Source organism: Tripterygium wilfordii, chromosome 5 (assembly GCF_013401445.1).
Source record: "Tripterygium wilfordii isolate XIE 37 chromosome 5, ASM1340144v1, whole genome shotgun sequence".
Taxonomy (NCBI): Eukaryota; Viridiplantae; Streptophyta; class Magnoliopsida; order Celastrales; family Celastraceae; genus Tripterygium; species Tripterygium wilfordii.
In genome coordinates, this window is record NC_052236.1 from 10,052,263 (window position 1) to 10,072,365 (window position 20,103).

At 36.1% G+C, this 20,103-nt stretch overlaps 2 protein-coding genes across 2 annotated transcripts; one reads left to right on the forward strand and one right to left on the reverse strand.

Moving 5' to 3' along the window:
• Positions 1 to 11,452: 11,452 nt before the first annotated feature.
• On the reverse strand, positions 11,453 to 13,979 carry LOC119998232 (pentatricopeptide repeat-containing protein At2g38420, mitochondrial). Its single transcript, XM_038845496.1, has one exon. It carries the CDS (start codon positions 13,942 to 13,944, stop codon positions 12,442 to 12,444), a length of 1,503 nt encoding a protein of 500 aa, XP_038701424.1. The 5' UTR covers positions 13,945 to 13,979; the 3' UTR covers positions 11,453 to 12,441.
• A 3,356-nt stretch (positions 13,980 to 17,335) lies between these two features.
• On the forward strand, positions 17,336 to 18,588 carry LOC119998945 (protein LURP-one-related 15-like). Its single transcript, XM_038846425.1, has 3 exons — positions 17,336 to 17,683; positions 17,890 to 18,120; positions 18,248 to 18,588. The coding sequence occupies exons 1-3, from the start codon at positions 17,414 to 17,416 to the stop codon at positions 18,392 to 18,394; spliced, it is 648 nt and encodes a 215-aa protein (XP_038702353.1). The 5' UTR covers positions 17,336 to 17,413; the 3' UTR covers positions 18,395 to 18,588.
• The last annotated feature ends 1,515 nt before the right edge of the window (positions 18,589 to 20,103 follow it).

Here is a 20,103-nt window from a genome sequence, read left to right on the forward strand (position 1 = left end):
CTGTGTCATAACAAAATTGTGGTGAGATGAGTTGATATACAATTTAACGTTTGAATGAACAAATTTGCCGTGAGGTAAGGTCACAATGAATTATGAAATTTGTCTAAATCTAATTATAAATTGTAATAAATGATTTTACCAAATGTAATGAGATTCTAATTTTAATTTTAATATCATTAAGTAGTTGCCCACGATCAATACACTAGTCTTCGAGGGGAGAAGAAATGAAAGACTTAGGGATCTGACCCCCGCATTAAATTTCACCCCCCTAATGTCCAATGTCGATTCCGCCCATGGTGGTGGTTGGAATTTATTGTGAGAGAAGTGAAGAGCTTAAAGAGGGAGAGAGCATAATACCTCCAAAAGTTGGATATCTTATATGGCGGGGACCCCATATATTTATAGGGGTTTTGGTCACATGATAGGCACATTGTGTGTTGAGCTGGCTGGCATTGTAGCTTGGTCTACTATTGGGTCTGAAAAGAAGCTTCCCTCGCGGTGGGCCCATGATTAGGCAATGAAGGCGATGGGCCTATGTTGAGTTGTTAAGAGGTTGGCCCATGTAATGGGTCGGTCGGGATCGATCAAGTCCCTCACATGTTGGGCTTGATTGAGGCTCTCGTGGGCCTTGTTAAATTAGACAACCGTGGCCATGGGCCTGTTGGACTTGACTGAGGCTCTTGTGGACCTTGTTGAAGCAGACAGCACAGGGCATGGGCCTGTTGCACTTGATTGACGCTCTCGTGTGCCTTGTTGAAGTAGACAGTCTAGGCTATGGGCCAATTGGGCTCAATTGGGCTCTCGTGGACTTTTGTCGAGGAAATTTCATGTAGGGACAGTTTTTGGCCCATACACTTATGCACTATAGTTACATTTTTTTTGGAATGACAAAATGACTAAAAATCAGCAAATAGATGATAGTAAACCATCATTTTGTCAACTCTAAATATTTGAGCCCTAACTATTTAAATTGGAAATTAAACTATAACATATAACTGGGACGAAGTGAAACCATGTCAATTACACAAATTTATGATTCAATACATCAATGTGCATGTTAGCCCATCATTGTCAAGGCCTCGGTGTAGCAATAATAATAAGTTGATAACACGCGTTTGTAAGTTTGTTTACCTTCGAAATTACACTTGCGCGCTAGTTGAAAGCCAACCTCAATTCCAAGGCCCAAGCAAGCCCAAAAGTCTAGCCCACATTGTCTACGTACACTAATAAGTAATAATGACCAGAAGCCTTATCATATTGCCATAGCATACCTGCTCCTTCATTAACTCTTTTGTGTAGGCCCGCTCTACATATGGCCCAACCCAATTCTTGGGCATCGTTAAGTTTGGTGGTAAAAAGACTTCCATATTTGATAATTGGGTTTTAGATCAAAAATGAGATGTAGCCCAGTAGTTTGGTAGTCCAAGGAGACCCAATAGATTTATTTCATTGATTTAATCAATGAAATAACTTTATTCCACTCTTTTATCCAAGAATTCATTGTCCAAAATTTATTGTTTTAATGAAGTGACGCAGCACGAAACAATCAATGAAAATACAAGCGTAAATCCTCAAGAACAATCTTGGAATCTACCAAGGAAATTTGGTTCCACAAAGAAAAACTGGTTGTAAACCAAAGAGCTTATTAACTTCAATAATAATCCCAAATAACAACCAGCCAGTAATTTAAATATTCATTAGGAAACCCTAATTAAATAAAAAGACCAACAAAGACATTAACTAAAACAAAACAACCTAAAACGAAAAGTTGACCAAATTAATAAAACTTTGACCACCCATCAGTCTGTCTTAAACAAATAATTTAAGAATGAAAACGATCTCAACTGGGCAAGCCAGAGTAGAACATTATGGAGGACAAAAATCAGTCTTCAAAAACATATTATAATAGTAAATCTGTCAACTGAGTCAAAAGTTATGACTGTTTCTTCCCTACAACTCTTTTGAGCTTTCCCTTCTCAATTTCTTCTTAATTCCCATCAAATCCTTCCTCAAACGCAAACACCACTCGTTCTACGTCATGTAGATTCCATTGTTTTTAAAAACACAGTCTAGAATTCATTGTTTTAGTTCTGAATCCATTGTTTTTGAAATTCTATTGAAAAAAAAAATAATGGAATTAAGATCCACCCGATGAAACTCATCGATAATGGATCTTGTTAGAAAAAGATTTATGCGATGATTCTGAATATGTAATTTTTTTTAAAAATTTAATATGTATTTTAAGTATTTTAAGAGTTAAAACATTTAAAATTTCGTTTAAGAAACTATGACTCTTATGGACTACCAGTATATCAACTACCTAACACTAATATTGATTTTAGATTGATAATGCGTAGGCTAATTATGTTAATGGGATTTGTGAATATCAATAATCACATGTGTCCGGATAATGATATGCCATTTATTTTCAATGTAAACAAACAAGCCTACACTACTAGTCTACCATAAACAAGATTGGTTTGATTTTGGTGGTTTCGTCCTAAATAAGTTGTCGGCACAGAACCAAAAATGGTATGGATCTAATCTTTATCTTTGGAGTGCAAGAGACGATTCATCGAATTCTCTTAGCTCACACAAGAACGAAATTAGATTAGTCCCACTTCCCGTAGCAGTACGCAAGCACATTCATTGATGCAGCGAATGCAAGCTCCTATCGAACTGGTGGAAGGTTTGACATGACATGAAAACACACATAAAATCAAGTGGTATAGGCTGGTGCTGAGTCTAGGAACACAAAGTCGTGCTAGTCAGTATGGACTAGCCCAAAGTGAACAAAGTGTTATTAGTATAGAGGGATGAACTGTTACACCAACTATAGCGTTGGTATTATATTACGACTAATCAACATCTTCTTGTATAATGATTTGAGACAGATGAGAACCTTGGCTTCTGGTGAGCATAGGGAGCAGTGACTAAAATACCCATGCCAAAGTGGATCCCAAAAGTAGTTTGGCGTCTCTAGGCGTGAGTGGCGATTGGCGAGCAGCCGAGCCTTTGGGCGTGATGAGGAAAAAGCTTATCAGAAGAATATATAAGCCTTGCAGGCAAGGCGAGTTGAGGAAAGGCATTGGTGTAGCCAGATGCCAAGAGGCCTTTTGGCGGAATTGACCAGACCAAGGAAGGAACATCGTTGGCATCACCAAGAAGGGAGCAAGAGGTAAGCCCAAGCACTGAGGTGGCGAGGCAAGTAGAAGACCAAGTGAGCTGGACAGGAGTTAGTTCGTGACTAGTTCCGCCAATTTCTAAGACAATTTAAATTAGTATAAATAAATCATGACTTGGAGGGTTTATGGTTTATCTAGAGAATAGATTTTGAGAAACGGTACGGTCGTCACGGGAAACCTATTGTTTGAATCAAAACTTCAGAATATTCTTGCTTTAATTTTCTTGGGTTAGACTCGAACCCTACCATATGTTAGTTTTTAGATTTCGGCGGTTCATTGTACTCTTGCTTTGAACTATTTGGGCTAATGAAAAACTCAATTATCATATGTTTCGGTCTAGAGATTGTATTAGGGTTTCCTCGTATAAGTTCTATTCAATCAAATATATATGGCCATTTTCAATCACTCTTCTTGATTATTGCTCATGTCGAGCTTATTCTTATTTGAAATTGTTGTTCTTGTTCGGAGTACTTTGGATAGATTGGAATGGCTAGAAATTGGACTTGGAATCGGGTCCTTAAAAGAAAAATATCGTGCTAGCTTTTAACTGGTATAGGTTATTGTAAGGTGACAATAATTTCTTGGTACGTATTTCAATCCAAGTCATGTTGAAAGAGATTTCAAGGTGGGTGTGAAAGTAATTCTTCCGATCGAGAATGAGACTACCTTATCTTGTGTTTCTTCTTGCATTTTTGTGTGTTCGTTTAGTCATAGAGTTGACGCTATAGATAGAGCGGTAGGTTGCTTGTACATGTCAATCATTTTGTGGTTAGGGTGACCAATTTGGACAAAAGATGTCAATGACTTCAGACATAATATATATATATATATATACACACACACATCATGAGTGGCTGGGGCTGCTGTAAATTTTTTACAGCAAATCCTTTTGTAGTAACTTTTAAAAAAATTATAAATTTATTTGGATTTGATTTACGAATCTAATGATATATTTTTTATTCCAAACAAAAATCAGATTGCACATGAAAAACGATTTGAAAACAGTTACAGGAGACCTCGGGTACCCTATACATTAATCTTACTACCTGTGGTGAATATGATGTATGTCCCGATTGTTTGAAGAAAAATCAATCTTTAGAAAACTCATTTTGCTTTACAAATTTTCATAAGATATATGTTAGAATTACAAATTTTCAAAAAGATTTTACTTTTCTTAAAACAAACAAGAACTTAGTGGTGATAATACTACTAAAGTCATTTACAAGACAAAGTTTGACATGATCGAAAACCTAGAACCCACTTGAGGTCAGAAATGAACAAAAAGACTAGATTATGAAGTCATGTGTTTATACATTAATGTTTGAAACGAACACCTAGCTAGCTAGTTAATGCCCACTTGAGGTAAGACAAGCATTAATCTTCTCCCACTTTTTGGGCTGATTAGACACAACCAGCAACAACTTTAGACGTCTCAACAACTGAGATTCTAGTTATTAAGGTGTATGAATACCATTTAAAGTTTACATGATGGGTATGTGGAGCTCATCACATACACTTTAATTTTCATCCATACGCCTCAACAATTGGGATCTTAATTGTTGGGATGTTTATCTTTTTTCGTTAGACAAAAAACAAGATCATGCATATCACTAAATTAAAATTTAACGGTTATGCCATTTATATAATCTTTCGAAGTCCAAAGGAAAAAAAAGAGTCCAAAAATCACTAATCAACCACACTAATTAATTAGTAGTATTAGATTTCATGATATTATTATTAATTAATTCCAACATGACGATGGCATGACAAGCATATTACATACACCCAACACATTACTATTAATCCTTTGATTTCTCATAAAGTTAGATTTCCCAGATTTGAGAGTCGATAATGCGAAATCTGTCCCCAATATTTTGCTTTTGTTTCATCAACTTTTGAAGTAGAGTATTCTTTTATCAGTGCAAGATTATTTTGAAAGCGATTTTACTGGAAAAAGCATGCTTAAGATCATTTAATAATATATATATATTCTACTATTAATAAATAACCCAATCCAACCGAACCACATAAAGAACCATCTATTAATTTTAAATGGGATAGGCAACCACAACGCAATGCCATAGCAAACGGGCTCTTACTCTATGTTTGAAAGTGTGTTGTGTTGTGTTTTGACCTCTTGCGATGAGGTCAAGAGACGAGTTTCTAAACTGTGGTGAAGTGAGATGAGCTATTGTGATAAGAAGTGTTTGTCAAGTCACTAAAAATATCATGGCGAGATGATGATAACATTTGATATTTTTCATTGATATCAATTAAATTTTTGATGAGTTTATTTCCATAAAAATATAAATGAAATAATAAAATTGATAGAGAATAAAATTGGGGAAAAAAAAGTTCTTGTATTTTGAAGCAAAAATGCGTTGCTTTAGAAGTGGAAGAAGCTCCCTACCGCTTCAGCTCCAGGTTCAAACTCAACGTGATGTGACGATATCGTAACGCAGGATCAATCGAACATTTTTTTGTCCAAAAACGATATGTTGAAGCCAAAAACAATATATTTGGCAGGTGTGAACTGTAAACACGCTGCGCCCTTAGTCTTCTCTGGATAAAGAGGTGAGATTTGGTGGTTAACTTTGATTTTGATTTTGATTGAAGTCCTAATCATCTTTGAATTGTAAACTCTGATGGTCAACAGGAAAGTTGACTTGTCAATGAGGGAGACAAATTTTTACCCATATCACGATTTTCACACTATTATTATTGTAATGCCTCCACTCTTAGACGTTGTGTGGGTTGCAAGTGATACATCCATTATAATACACAAGATTATATATATAAAGAGAGGAATTCTCCTATACACATTTAATTTACGTATTTAAAATACGCATCATTTTTTAAGAGTGTGGATGAGTGAAATGATAAGTAAGACTCATTGTTTTGAGTCTCATTTATTTTCAATCAATGATAAAAATATAAATGTTTATTTTAAGTATGTATAGGAGAATTCATATATATATATATATATATACATATAATTTATTAAATTATATAGTACACCCCCCACTTCACAAAATAAATTTTTTTCCCCTTGAATGTGATGTCAAGTATAGTTTTCAAATTGACATGACTGAAATAAAATAATATCTTTTGCACCCCAAAAGACATTCTTCTTAAATGTATCTCCCCTTTTCAGTCACTAATTGGGGCTTGTGCACTGTTTTTTTCCCTTACTTCTATCGCTGTCAATGTTGTTCTCAGTGGAATGCCTGGTCATCAGTGGCTGCAATTGCAGCATCCAGCAAATTCGTGGCCACAAAAGAACAAAAAGTCCCATACACAAACCATATATAAAAGTTTAACATTTTAAATTAGTGGATTAATCAAGTGGAAATCTTTCAAAAAGTAGTACAAGTCATGATCTGTTCTACTACACGTTTTGGCAGGCTCATTGTGGTCTCCCTTAACTAAAGTTAAGGCTATGCCATCATAGGTGTTACTAAGTGGAAAAAAAATCTTATCAACGTCCGTGAATTATAAATCATAGATCAAATTCTCGATTCGGGAAAAATTGGGTATTATCGTATAGTTTTGTATCGATATCGACTAAGTTTACGAGTTGGAGATAAGTAAACTCGAACCATTGACATTTGTCACATGATAAACTACCACTTCTCAGGCCCTCAACTAATTCTACCATAGAGGCCAACATTGGGATATGTATATCTCTCTGTGTGTGTGTACCATTAGTTGTGCAGACACAATAATACATTAATACCCACCTGGAATAATTCTTTCTTAGCCAAATTACTTAAGAGTCGTGAATAATGTGTGCATAAGAGAGTAGGCAGTGATGCCTCCAATCTTGACATTCATGTGTGCGATCGATTTGAGATCGCAAAAGGTGATAAAAAGGAAAAAAAGAAAGATTCGCTCATTCTTTTGAAGTCTTGGCTTGGACATGAGAAGCATCTATGACCTTCAACAGTATATGGGGAGTGGACTAGGAAAAATTAACAAGTAGTGGGTCTGGTAAAGACGACAATAATTAGTATGATCCCCAAAGCTTTCAAACCCTAAACGTCATTTTCTTTCACTATAAGAGAAATGGAAAAGAAGATCGAAAAAGTATCACGACCCACAAACAAAACAAATCTTCCATACCAACTTTACATATTTTAATTTGTATGTATATATATATGCTGCCCTTATAGCTAAATATATATATTCTGATATTGTACCCCAATCCAGTATTAACTAATCCACACTTGACACTTCTTCAAAATCCCCAGTCAGTATTAATTCTTCCAAAGAATTAAGGAATGTAAGTAAGAAATGGACATGTCTCAAGGCATCAGAAGCATAAAATTTAGATCCAAAATAATAAGTAGGGGGTGTATAAGGTTGAAAATGAGACGACCTTGGTCACATATATAGATATCGTCTCTAGCTTTTAATCATTAATAAGCACATACAGTTACTGTAAATATTTTCTATATATATGCTAAAAGCATCGAGATTGCTCACCGCCTCACTCTTGAATCTTGACTCTTTTACCCTGAACAATAGGTACATGCATCATGCATGCATGCCAAATTTTGAAATGATTAATTACATAAACAACCTTAAGACAATATTTGGAAATAAATTTGGACGTAGGCGGAAACAATAAAGGAATCAAACCAAATCAAACAAACAACACTGAAATCCATCAGAAAATGAAAGAAACCTCTTTAGGGTTTGATATAGTTTGTAAAAATGAAAGATAATGACCGCTAGTTAGGGCTAGCTACGACCTTAATATAAAGTAAACATGTAAAATTATGACAATGCCCTCAAAATAGTAAACATCCAGTTGAAGGTCCTACACGATGGAATTTCACGAAAACAAGGTGGTGCGAGGGGCCAACGACTTAGTTTTGCTCATAACGCCGTTTCGCTTCAATCAATCAAATTTCATCGAATTCAGACAATATCACAGATTTCATTTCTATTAGGTGGTATTATTGTAAATATAGCAAACTTCACTATTAGTCCTATATCAGTATTCTTTTTTTCAAACTGGCCACAAAAGAAAAAAAAAATCAGAAAAAAAAAAAGTTACTTGGTAGCTAGGGGTGGATAGGGAATTGAATGATACCCTAGTGATGTTAGTCCTGAATGATACCCTAGTGATGTTGTTGTAGTCCTGCGTTGTAGAGTTGTGAGTTGTGGCAACCTGCAAAACTTGAGGGGGTCCCACATCCAACTAAGGGGCTTTCATTTCTTGTCCCCTCCCCCTCCTTTTAAAGCAGAATCGTTTGCCTAATTTGTTATAAATGAATGCGCTCGGAGTAGAGAAATTTGCAGATGAACCTCCACAACTCACCATTTTAAGCCCCCCCCCCCCCCCCCACCCCTCTCTCTCTCTCTCTCTCAGAGAGTGAGAGAGTGAGAAACTAGCGGTTGTGGAATAATGGAGAAGAAGGCAGGGTGCGGTGTGAGCAAGATGGAGAAGCAGGGCACGTGCATTACTAACTCATACCATCACTATCTTGTTGCTGGAGTAGTACTAGAACTAGTTATATGAGTGTCAGCTAGTACTCTTGAATGAGTTAGTTCTTCATGTGCCCTTCTTCACCATCACGACCGCTACTGCACCTTATAAATATTGCCACTTCAAGGACCACTCTACTGATGAAACCTCCATTCATCTCAGGTGACTCCACAACTCACTATCGATTTAATTTTCTACTTAATTAGAGTGTTAATATCTAGATAGCCATCGATTGAGTGGTTTGGTTGGATATACTTTTCTCAATTAAATTCCATTAGTGTATATACATACATATATATATATATATATATATATATATATATATATAGAGAGAGAGATAGAGAGAGAGATGGATAGGCAATGAATGTATATATTATAATATGATGAGTGGATTTTGGAAGAATGAATTCTTTTCCAAAATGCTTTTGAGAGAAATTGCATAAACGCCTTCTACATTAATATTTTCACTGTAAATTAAACATGGAATATAGTATTTCTTCAGAGAGTGTTCCATACAATTAAACCTGCCATTTAATTCAGTGGTAACAAGCTGTTGTACATGCCTAGCTACTGACATATATATACACAATTGGATATAAAGCAAGCATTAAATATTCATCCTAAAGAGGGTACGAATTAATAGGTTAGGTATACATGAGCTTCATATATATATATGCCATCCACAAATCACTATATATGGGAAAAAAATAACTAATTTTCACCAACCAGTTTACATTTTGTCATTGCCTGAATTGTAGCATGTAATGCTATGGGCATTAATTCAAAGTGATTTAGGGTTTAAGATTTATGTTGCATTGTAACTTTTTGTATTGTCATGTCTTCTTTAATTAGTTATGATAAATATGTTCTTTTAAGTGTCAAAACCAACGAGAGATGATTCGGTTGATAATCGATTGAGTTAGGTATATGTGTATTTAAAGTTTGATTCCAATAAAAAACATATTTTTCAACGATATTTCAAAAAAGAAAAAGTGTCATGAAGGAAATTCTATGATAATATTTGATATTTTGTGGGGTAATCGTGAATATTCTTTTGCTTTTACTTTTTTTGGGGTTTAATACAAAAATTAAGAACACTTTTATGGATTTTATTGTGAAGCATCTTTGGAGAATTTCTGAATTATGAATTTTAGTGTGTATGTATCTATGCGTGCATGTTTTATTCTTGATGAACTTCATAGCTCATATTTTGGATAAAAATATTTTTTTTAAGTTGTGTATTATTATTCATGATCAATAAGACATTTTATTAGTGAAATCTTTTATTTTTAATATATTATTATTACCAATTAATTTTCAACATCCAGGTTGTGTTTCACACCGACAAAATTCGCTTTAAGAAAAGGCAATATAAAATCGACACATAACGCCCCTCCCTTGGATGCTTCAATGATAATGATTTCTCCCAGAAAGTGAAATTGCACCTCGTGAACTCTTTTTATCTGTGTTCTTTAATCAATAAATCGCCCTCACCTTTTATTGATCTTTCATGGAAGCCACTAACTTGAACCAATTTGATAAATGAGGTGGCTATAGGCAAAGATACAAACATTATTTGTGGTTTGGTCAGCTCACTACTAAAATTACTAGAAGTGTTAAATAATGACTCGTATTAAAAATATTATTTATCTAAAAGTTTTAGGGAAGGGGAAGTTGTGCTCGATTGGCACATGGACAAAGCTCACGCGGTATGATACGATATTATTGATGTGGGTTGATTATTTTTGTGGAAGGTATAATTATATTTTCGAGTACCTAGGTAGCTGGTATATAAAGGTTAAAACCATAACCGAATGTACCACTGAAATTCCTATATTGAAAATAGTTGTAGACCCGTGGACATAGACAAATTACCGAACCACGTAAATTCTATGTTCTTCTCTTCTCTCTATTTTTCAATTGCTTCATTATATTATGATTGTTTGCGAAGAATCCGTTTTGCAGAAAGAAGATATGGTGAAATACTCTCATGAACAAACAAAATGAAGTAGGTCTTCTTGGGGATTTGAATATCAAAGCAACTGGTCTTCTTGGAGTCGTTAACTCCAGGCCGGACTTCATTCTTTTAGAAGATAATTGTAGCCCTATCCCGCTGCTTCATCGTGCTTGAAAAGACGGAGGACTCCAGAGCTGTGCTGATAAAATGATGAAATTTCTCCTTCAAAAAGAAGAATTGGCAATCTCCATAGAATGTGATTGTCATATTTCAGGAATAGCAAACATAAGTCTGTTTGACAATCTCCATACAATACAAATCATGTATTGAATCTAGGGGTGTAAACGGGCCGGGCCGAGCCGGGCTTTGCCATGCTCAGGCCCTGCCCGTTACTTTTATGAGAAGCCCGAGCTCGGCCCTAGCCCGTTAGGGCCTGTAAAACATCAACTCGAGCCCGGCCCTATGAAAAGCTCGTGGGCCCGAGCTTAGCTCGCGGGCCGCCCTTTGATAAACTTATTCAAATATAAAATCAAGTTTAAACATAATCATTAATAGTTTTACAAATCAGAGTTCACCAAATTAATTATTCATACATGATACAAATCCTAATATCCTGGAGCTGTGACTGTGAAAGGCGCGGCGAAGGCTGGAGACTGGAGAGAAGAAAAAACAACTCAAATGAATAAGTAAAATTAATATTTGATAATAATATAAGTAAAGTGAAGTGTGAAGATAAGATAATATAAGTAAAGTGGAGAAGGTATGCCCCTTTTGCGCATAAACAAAAGATAAAGATAATATAAAGTAAAGTCAAGATAAGTCATAACCAATAAGTGATAACAATTAACAAATAAGTGATAACCAATAAAGAAAATTACAATGATGACCGATGTTGGTGTGTGTATATATATATATATATATAATATAAAAGCCCTAGGGCTTACGGATCGAGCTTTACCATGCTCAAGCCCGGCCCTTTTATAGAAAGAGCCTTAAAATGGGGCCCTAGCCCGGCTCTTTTATTTTGCGAGCCGGGCTTGAACGGGCTTTTATCGGGCCGCTCTCAAATAGCTCGCGGGCAGTCCTGTTCGCTTACACCCCTAATATTTGAATCTACCTAATGTGATTCTTCTCACTTCTGTAACTAAACCCATTTTTGAAGCACAAGACAACAATCACAGAATTATGGCAGGGCAAGAGGAAGAAGAGAAATTGTGGGCGGTCATCTGCAACCCGTTGATGGATACTGCATTTGAGGCAATCTGGATACTGCATAAACGCATGCATTCATTTCAGATCCACCTGCTGAATCTCATTTTGAAACTTCAAATAGGGAGCTGCCAAAATGGGGCTTTCAAGAAGGAGATTAAGACATTGAAGATTCACCAAAAAGTTCCGCATCTCCAGCATGCAACATCCCGTCAAATCACATTTGTCAACTGCCATGTGGAAGATGAGCGTGCTTCGCATACTTACAGAACTTGAGACCGATTCAATTACCTTGGTTGTAACAAGTAATTCGAAAGATTCAAACTACCAGAGCTTCTCTCCATGAATCTTCAAGATAAATCTTGTATGAAGAAATCTATGCAGCAAAGAAGAAGCTGTTGGTGACACAAATCAAAAAATTACTGTTCTATTTTCTTAAGAACATTCCGCATGAGAGATACTCTGGCATTCACACGAAAACATTCATCGTAACCAAGAGGCATCCCTGTAGGTGCAGTTCCAATCAGAGGTGTTAGACAGAATAATCCCATTGTATTCTGGTTAAATTATTGTTCTGGAAGCTTATTGTCGCTACTCTAGCTTGGATTCACCAAAGCAATCCATGTAGCCTCCCCGTAAGTAAGTTCAGAGCCAAAGCTTAGGAGAAGGGTCTCCCAACCTCTAACGCCTGGAGAAACGTTCTTGGGTACCATTATCTTGACTAACTCCAGTGCTTTACAAGCCAATCCCCTCTGACACAACTCGCAAACTATCACATCAAGTGTGGAACCTTGGAAATCGAAGCTCTCCACTAATGCTTCTTCCAACAACTTACAAGGTTCATTAACATCACCTTCAGCAATCAAGCCATCAATCATGATCCTATACGTCTGCAAATTAACCCCGATACCCTTTGATCGCATCTCCCTCACAAGCTCATTTGCTCTACTCAGCTTCCTATCCTTATACAACTCCTTCAATAACATATTATAAGTAATCAGATTTGCTTTGCATCCTAACTTCTCCATACATGATATCATCTTGATTCCAGCTTCAATCTTATTCTGCATACACAAACCCTTAATATACACATTGTATGTATAAGCATCGGGAACCAAACCTAACACAAGCAATTCATCAAACAGGTTATCTGCCTTCACGTAATCCCCTTCTGCAATAACCCCATCCAATACCATTGTATAACAAACAATATCTGGCTTAATTCCATCTGACTTCATCCGATTCAAAACATCCAGAGCATCCATTCCCTCAACTTCTTTGACCAAAAAACTGATTACATTAGTATAATCCGCCATACCAGGACAGAAACCTAGTTTCCTCAATCCCTCAAAAAACTCCATAAGCTCAAGGCTGGTCAAATCCCTCTGCTGACACATGGATGACAAAATCAAAGAAAGCATTTTCGCATCAACAACATACCCATAATTTGTCATGCAATTGAGTATCTGAATAGCATAACCAACCTTCCTAATCTTACAAAGAGCCTTCATCAATATACAAAAACTCGATTCATCCACCCGAATATTCATAAATTGACTCTTTAACAAGATTGAAGGGACCATTTTCAGCCCTTCTTTATCCCTACACAGAACAGATAGCAAAGCATTGAGTGTATAGACAGAAGGGACACACCTGAGCTTTGGTACTCTGTAAAAAAGATCAATTGCATCACGAACCCTGCGTGTTTCGGCATAGAATTTAAAAACATCAGTGAAAATGTCTTCCGGAGTTTCAAATTTCTCGAATTTTTCTAGGTGGGTAAGGACGGAGGGAATATGGTGGGACTGGGAGGTATTGATTAGGGTTTTGAAGACAAAATGGTAGGCTTCAGGAGTTGCGGTGGAATTGTGGATTTTGAACGAATCCAGGAGAGCAGATAGGAGATGGGGTTTCTCGGGGTTTGCTTGTTGTTGGTGTGATTCCGATGCAGCTCGTTTAAGGGTTTGCAATGCTTGTTGTTGATTGAAAGCTTGGCAGTTGAGCTTGGAGGGAACGATTGGCCACTTCCTGTGTTTTCTGAGGAAAAATGATTTCACCATGTTGAACCCAATTGGGCTAAGGTTCAATCTGTGACGCATTTATGTCTAGACTCTAGAGAGTTGAGCCAGATTGCTGGTGGGCTTGGTACCTAACCAATTATTATTATGTGACCAAAGTTGGGTTGGCCTAGGCCCTGGAGTTCTCTCACTGATTCTACTGATTCTATTGTGCGTTCAAGAGTTGGGATAGCACGGATGAGAGTCGACTGGATTCAAATTGGTTGGATTAGACATATGTGTGTTAAGTTTCGATTCTAATAAAAAGTATATTTCTCAATGACCACTATTATAAAAGTAAATAACAGACCCTTTTCTCTAAAAAGGCCGCTTTGATAAAAATAAATAAATTAAAAATAAAGGTTTGGAAATGTATTTTATACCCAACATGCATTGCTACCAACTCCACATCTGTACAAAAAAAAAAGAAAGAAAAGAAAGAAAAAACTCCACATCTGTAATATAAATTTCTTGGTTGCACTCAAAGAGTCAGGTCCCTTTTTCCAGAAATTCCCTTCCCCTTTCTTTTTTTCATTTTCCTCTGCAACTCTTCTCGCAGTGCACAAAACTACCCTAAAACTATTGCCAATATCTGCAGATTAGCCTGTCAGCACCTATAATACATCCATCATATATCATAATAAAAGGCTTGTGAAGTCATTAAGATATAGATAGAAACATTTCAACAAATCCTTCAATTAATTTAATTTATTTAAACTGATGCAGATTGAATCATTGAAATATTTATTTTAAATATTTTATTTGATAGTTTAGGAAGTCTAGTGTTTGTGAAACAACTAGTAGTACTTTTTAGGGGATAGGGGAGCTCCAATTCTCTATTAAAATCATGTTAAATCATGAATTAAAATGTGTGATTGAGTATTTTTGGTGTTCATAATGTTATAATATAGTAGATTTTGAAAAAAAAAATCTACATACTAAATTCTAAAAATTTACCCTAAATCATAAACTCTAAACCCCCAAAATTAAAAATTAAGCCATAAACCCTAAATTCTAAACCCCAAACTTTTTTTTTTTTAAGTAAGAAAGAAATATATTAAGAAAAAATACAAGATACGAGGAGCATACCCCAAAAAAGAAAAATAAAGACAACACAAATTCCTAACTCTTAAACTCAATATGTCATTTTAAAAAAATCATGATTTAACATGAATTTTGAGAGGGAATTGGAGCCCTTCCCATTCCATTTTTTAGGAGTCAAGTATCTTTTTTATTAGTAGTAAATTTATTTATTTACTTTTAAGTTGTTTCTCATTAAAAGTGTTTAGGGTTTGACTAAGGTTTCGTTTCATTTACTATTTAAGGTTGTAACCCTCATTTAGGGTTTCAGTATTGAGTTGAATAAAAATTACAGAGGCGAGCCGCCTTTTGTTTCCAATTCTTTGGTATTTGTTAGTATCAACAAAGTCTAGAAATCTTAAATTTTGGTTTCATTTGTCGAATTAACAGCTTTAACTAGATTTGTTCTTGGTATTCGTAGGTGGAATCAACAAGTTCAAGTAAGTGTTCTCTCCATCACGATGTCCTGCACAATAAACACACATGAAGCACGTCAGTGCATGTGCATCCCGTTTGGGGTTCCGTTTTGCACCAAAAAAACGCAACTAATTTAGTTGCAACCCTCCATTTCATTGAGTCGAGTGTTTGGGTGTCAGTTCTGGTATTAATCCGCCACTCAAATTCACTGTATTGGTCGAAGCAGCATAGGGCTACTTCTTTCGAAAAAGCCAAACTACACATCAAATCATCTCACCATAGTTTTTTTTTTGTTTGGTGACACGTCAAACGCTTTTTGTCAACAAAATTCGCCTCACATCACCACAACTTTTTACCTCACAGCACCAAAATATAAAACACTCCCAAATGGAAGTTGCACATCTTAGTTGAGTTATCAAAAGTCCACATCTTAGTTGCACAATAAGCAAGTTGTACATCTTAGTCGAGTTATCAACAGTTCACTTGCAGCGGAAGCCGGCAGCCGGCAGTGTTTGATTCCCTTCACGTAGGTTATTAGTATTTTATACCCAACATTAATGCATCATTAATGCTCCCAATTCCACACCTCTAAATTTCTTGGTTGCACTCATTAAAAGGCCACTTACACAGCACCACCAAACCAACTTACCAAACCCCAAACTTCAACTTGCATTTCTTTAAACGATTAAGGAGGGGGGGGGGGGGGGAATTAAACAATATGCAACCTGCACATCTTAGTTGAGTTATCAAAGTCCAGTTGCAGCGGCAGCGGCAGCTGTTAATGTTTGATTCCCTTCACGTTTTTAAATCATCCCTCTGCTCCTTAAGGACGGCGGTTCTCTCTTTCCAGCGCTTGAACTTTTCATTTAGAAAATAAAACACTTTTTCTCATTCAGAAAACACTGTTTTTTACGCACTCAAAAAAGGAGAATTTGTCAAAATAATATATATAAATTTTAAAAGGTTATTCTTTTAGAGATAAATAGATGAGAAAAACAAAAAGGTAAGGCCACTTTCCAGCTGATATTTCCCCTTTGAATATTTTATCATGATTAATATGACTATAAATATAACTCAACCGATCATTATATAAATAATAAAGACATTAAACCTCTCATACTAGGATGCGTTTTCTGAGTGGAAAAACTAAGAAGCAATGACGATGGCCAATAAAGAATAAATTTGTGCAAGTCCGTAGTCCAAAGTGGATGATATCATTGATGTGTTTGAGCTTAAATTTATAACAAATTCATAGTGTCCATTGATGCAACTATGCAAGTAGGGGTGACAAAAAATCAATTCTGACTCGGTTGAACCCTAACTCGAATTAGATTTCGGATGTTCTTAATTGAATAAACTCATATTGGTTTAAATCCGGACAAGTAAATCGAATAATAACCTAATGCAAATTAGGGTCCGGAAATTAAAGTAAATCAAATAATAACCTATCCTAGGTTAAGGTCTAAACAAGTAAATCAGACAAAATTTTGTGTTTGAACCTGAACCCGATTTTAAACCGGACAAAACTTTTGTGTTTGGACCCAAATTTCAGACATATAACTTATGTTATCCATATCGGATAAATTCAATCATCTAAACTGAACAGAGTTTTGTCACCTTTATATGCAAGAGGGAAGCAATCAAATTTTGTATTAGATCCAATCTCATCATAAAGTCGTACTTATCATCCCCTCCGTAGTCCTTTGGGACACAACACAGTACATTTTAAGGTCAACTAGGTGGGATTCGCGAGTACATCCGTTGGATCACAATGAAACGAAAGGCGGCGATTGTATTCACATGCATGTGAACATTATGTGGATGACGCCAAAATAACAGTCAACAATTCAAATACCCAACCGGCCAAGTATGGGTTCGCTGCTTCCGGGAGAGAACATCCACCCAACCGAGCCCCATCTCTTTATATATATAACCACCATTCATCAAGTCTCCCACTGCATAATCAGAAACCAAACAATACAACCAATCTATTTGTGTAATTGCCTACGTGAAAATGGCTCAACCAATCCCCGCTCAACTCCCGGCCAAGACGAACAACCCTGTGCTGGAGAACCCTGTTGTGGTTATCGGGCAGCAGTTCATAGCAACCTACCCTGTCGATCTCGTCATCAAGAGTAAATGGTCGCCCACTGAAGGTAATTTCGGCGTCACTGACGTTAATGGCGCCGTCATTTTCTCCATAAAAGGTAAATTTTTCAGCATCCACGATCGCCGTATCTTGCTTGACGCCACCGGTCACCCCCTCGTTTCTCTCAAACAGAAGGTACTCTATGCCTCCACCCCTTGAATTACTAGTGTCTGGATCTGACTGAATCAAACCAGTTATGATAGAAGTTGGGATCTCAGTTATCATTGGACACATAGCTCAAAAGCTGGAATAATTGAGATATCAACTGCTGGGATGTTTATCATTTTCAGAATTCAAACTGGAGAGTGAGAGTATATTATTAATTTATGATATGATTGCAGGTATTAAGTGCCCATAGGAGATGGCAAGTATTCAGAGGAGGAGATGAGGGACACGATAAAGATTTGGTATTCAGTGTCAGGAAATCATCGTTTATGCAGTTCAAGACTGAATTGAGCGTGTTCTTGGCCAACAATACGAAAGAGGAAGTTCCTGATTTCAAGGTCAAGGGCAGCTGGCTCGAGACTTCCTGCACTATATACCTTGGAGATTCCAACACCATTGTTGCACAGGTAATATAATTAACTTTATTCAGCCGTAATTTTCACCAAATGTAGGTCAATTTGGGTTCTAATTAACTTAGTTAATTAATGCAACATATATATATATATATATGTATGTATGTATGTATGTATGTAGATGCATAGGAAAGAGACTGCGGCTAGCGTTTTCTTGGACAAAGACTGCTTCGGTGTGACGGTGTATCCCAATATGGACTACGCCTTCATTGTGGCGCTTGTGGTGATCCTTCAAGAGATCAATGCGGATCGCAACGGTGAAGATTAGATCTCAATCCACTGTAGTATGTTTGTTATAATAAAACCACATAATATGTTTGTAACTTAAATTTCTGTTGCAAGGAGACATGAAGCTCCTCCAAGAAATGTGAATTATGCTCGCTACCCTTCTCTTCACATGTATCATGTTATATTGTAACAAAACAATTACTTATGTATGTTTTATATTGTTGATTTGTTGTAGATTTGTTTTAAATTATCGATTTTGTTATTTTCTTATGTTTTGATTCTTTTAAATTCATTATTCGGATTTGGGGTGGGTTAGAGTTCGGATTTGTGGATTTTGGAAATGATTATTCGACCATTTATGAAAAATTTTAAAAATTAAAATTTAAGTGGTAAACAATTATAGAACGATTACGATTTTGAAAATTTAAATAAGTTTTTAAACGGTTTTGATATAAAGTATTTTAAATGAAAATAATTTTGATATTTATCAATTAAAATAGTACCGACCGGTTGATATCTCTAAGTAGGTCAGAATACAAAACACTGCCATACCGACTCATTACATACAGGACTACAGGGCAATTGGCCGCGGTTTTGGGCTGAGCCTAGCCCATCATTTCCATGATCATGATGCGGGCGGGGACGTTGGGCTGTTATAAACCATCTAGAATTACATGTGGTGAAGATTTACTGATCAGTGCCGTTGATACGTGACAGTCATAGCCAACACATTGATCCAACGGATCTCATTCAATCTCCATCCTTTTGGAATATTATAATATTCTCCACAGTTCTTATCAATATCATCATCATCCACATCATCATCATCATCATCATCATCAATGAGCTATAAAGTTATGGATAAGTAGATAAGCTAAGCTGGGTCCACTTCTTTATAAACAGAACGGTGAAGATTTGTATGCCAGAGTTAGCTAAGTACACCTCAAAAATCCTCAATCTAGTCACACCCACATTGACTCTACCAAATCTTGTTTCCCTCCTTCCCTTCGTCATCCTTCTTCCCCAAGTCATCCTTCTTCCCCAAAACGTTAAAGCCCTCTTCTAAACCCTAAAACTCTTCAAAGACCAAAAAGAGTCATCTTTTCAAGCTCAAAGTGTACACTAAGCATGGAATGTATGCATGTGGCGTCTGATCTTAGTCATATTGGTGTTTAAAATGGATTTGAAGTGGTGGTGTTTGAGAAGGATTTGAGATTGATTGCAAATCTGCGACTGAGATATGAAGTCATTAGAGCACTGCTAAGGATTTCCATGCTGATCTGCTACCGAGATCCAAACTGGTCGCTGAATCTGAATTGATTTTCCGGCTAGGTTGAGGAGTGTAGATGATATTTTTTAGAAAAAATTAAAATTGGGTGTACTCATAAATGTTATGTTTTTTATTAGGGTTTATTTAGAATGAAGTGTACTTAGTTAAATGATGGGTGCAAATTGATCACATCTAGCGTTTCACGCCTATTGAGTCCATTCTGTTTTTTATTTTCTTACGTGATCAATTTGGTCAACTTTGTACTCATATAATTTTTTTTTTAAACAGAGATTTGAGGAAGGGATAGGATTCGAACCCACGACTTAATGGGTGGGTGATCCCTTACATGCAATGTGTACTCATATAATTATATATAATTCACATTTTTTTTATATGAAGCCATTTATGATCAACATTTTCGACCATTATTGTCAACTAATGCTGCCAAGCATAAGAAAACTTAATGTCTAATTTGTATC

What these genes read in the sequence shown, in the direction of transcription:
- LOC119998232 (XM_038845496.1), bottom strand. Translation starts at nt 13,944, where the DNA reads ATGCGTCACAGATTGAACCTTAGCCCAATTGGGTTCAACATGGTGAAA.
- LOC119998945 (XM_038846425.1), top strand. Translation starts at nt 17,414, where the DNA reads ATGGCTCAACCAATCCCCGCTCAACTCCCGGCCAAGACGAACAACCCT. An exon ending in TCGTTTCTCTCAAACAGAAG is followed by an intron (nt 17,684 to 17,889) that starts GTACTCTATGCC and finishes ATATGATTGCAG; the next exon opens with GTATTAAGTGCCCATAGGAG. An exon ending in CCAACACCATTGTTGCACAG is followed by an intron (nt 18,121 to 18,247) that starts GTAATATAATTA and finishes GTATGTATGTAG; the next exon opens with ATGCATAGGAAAGAGACTGC.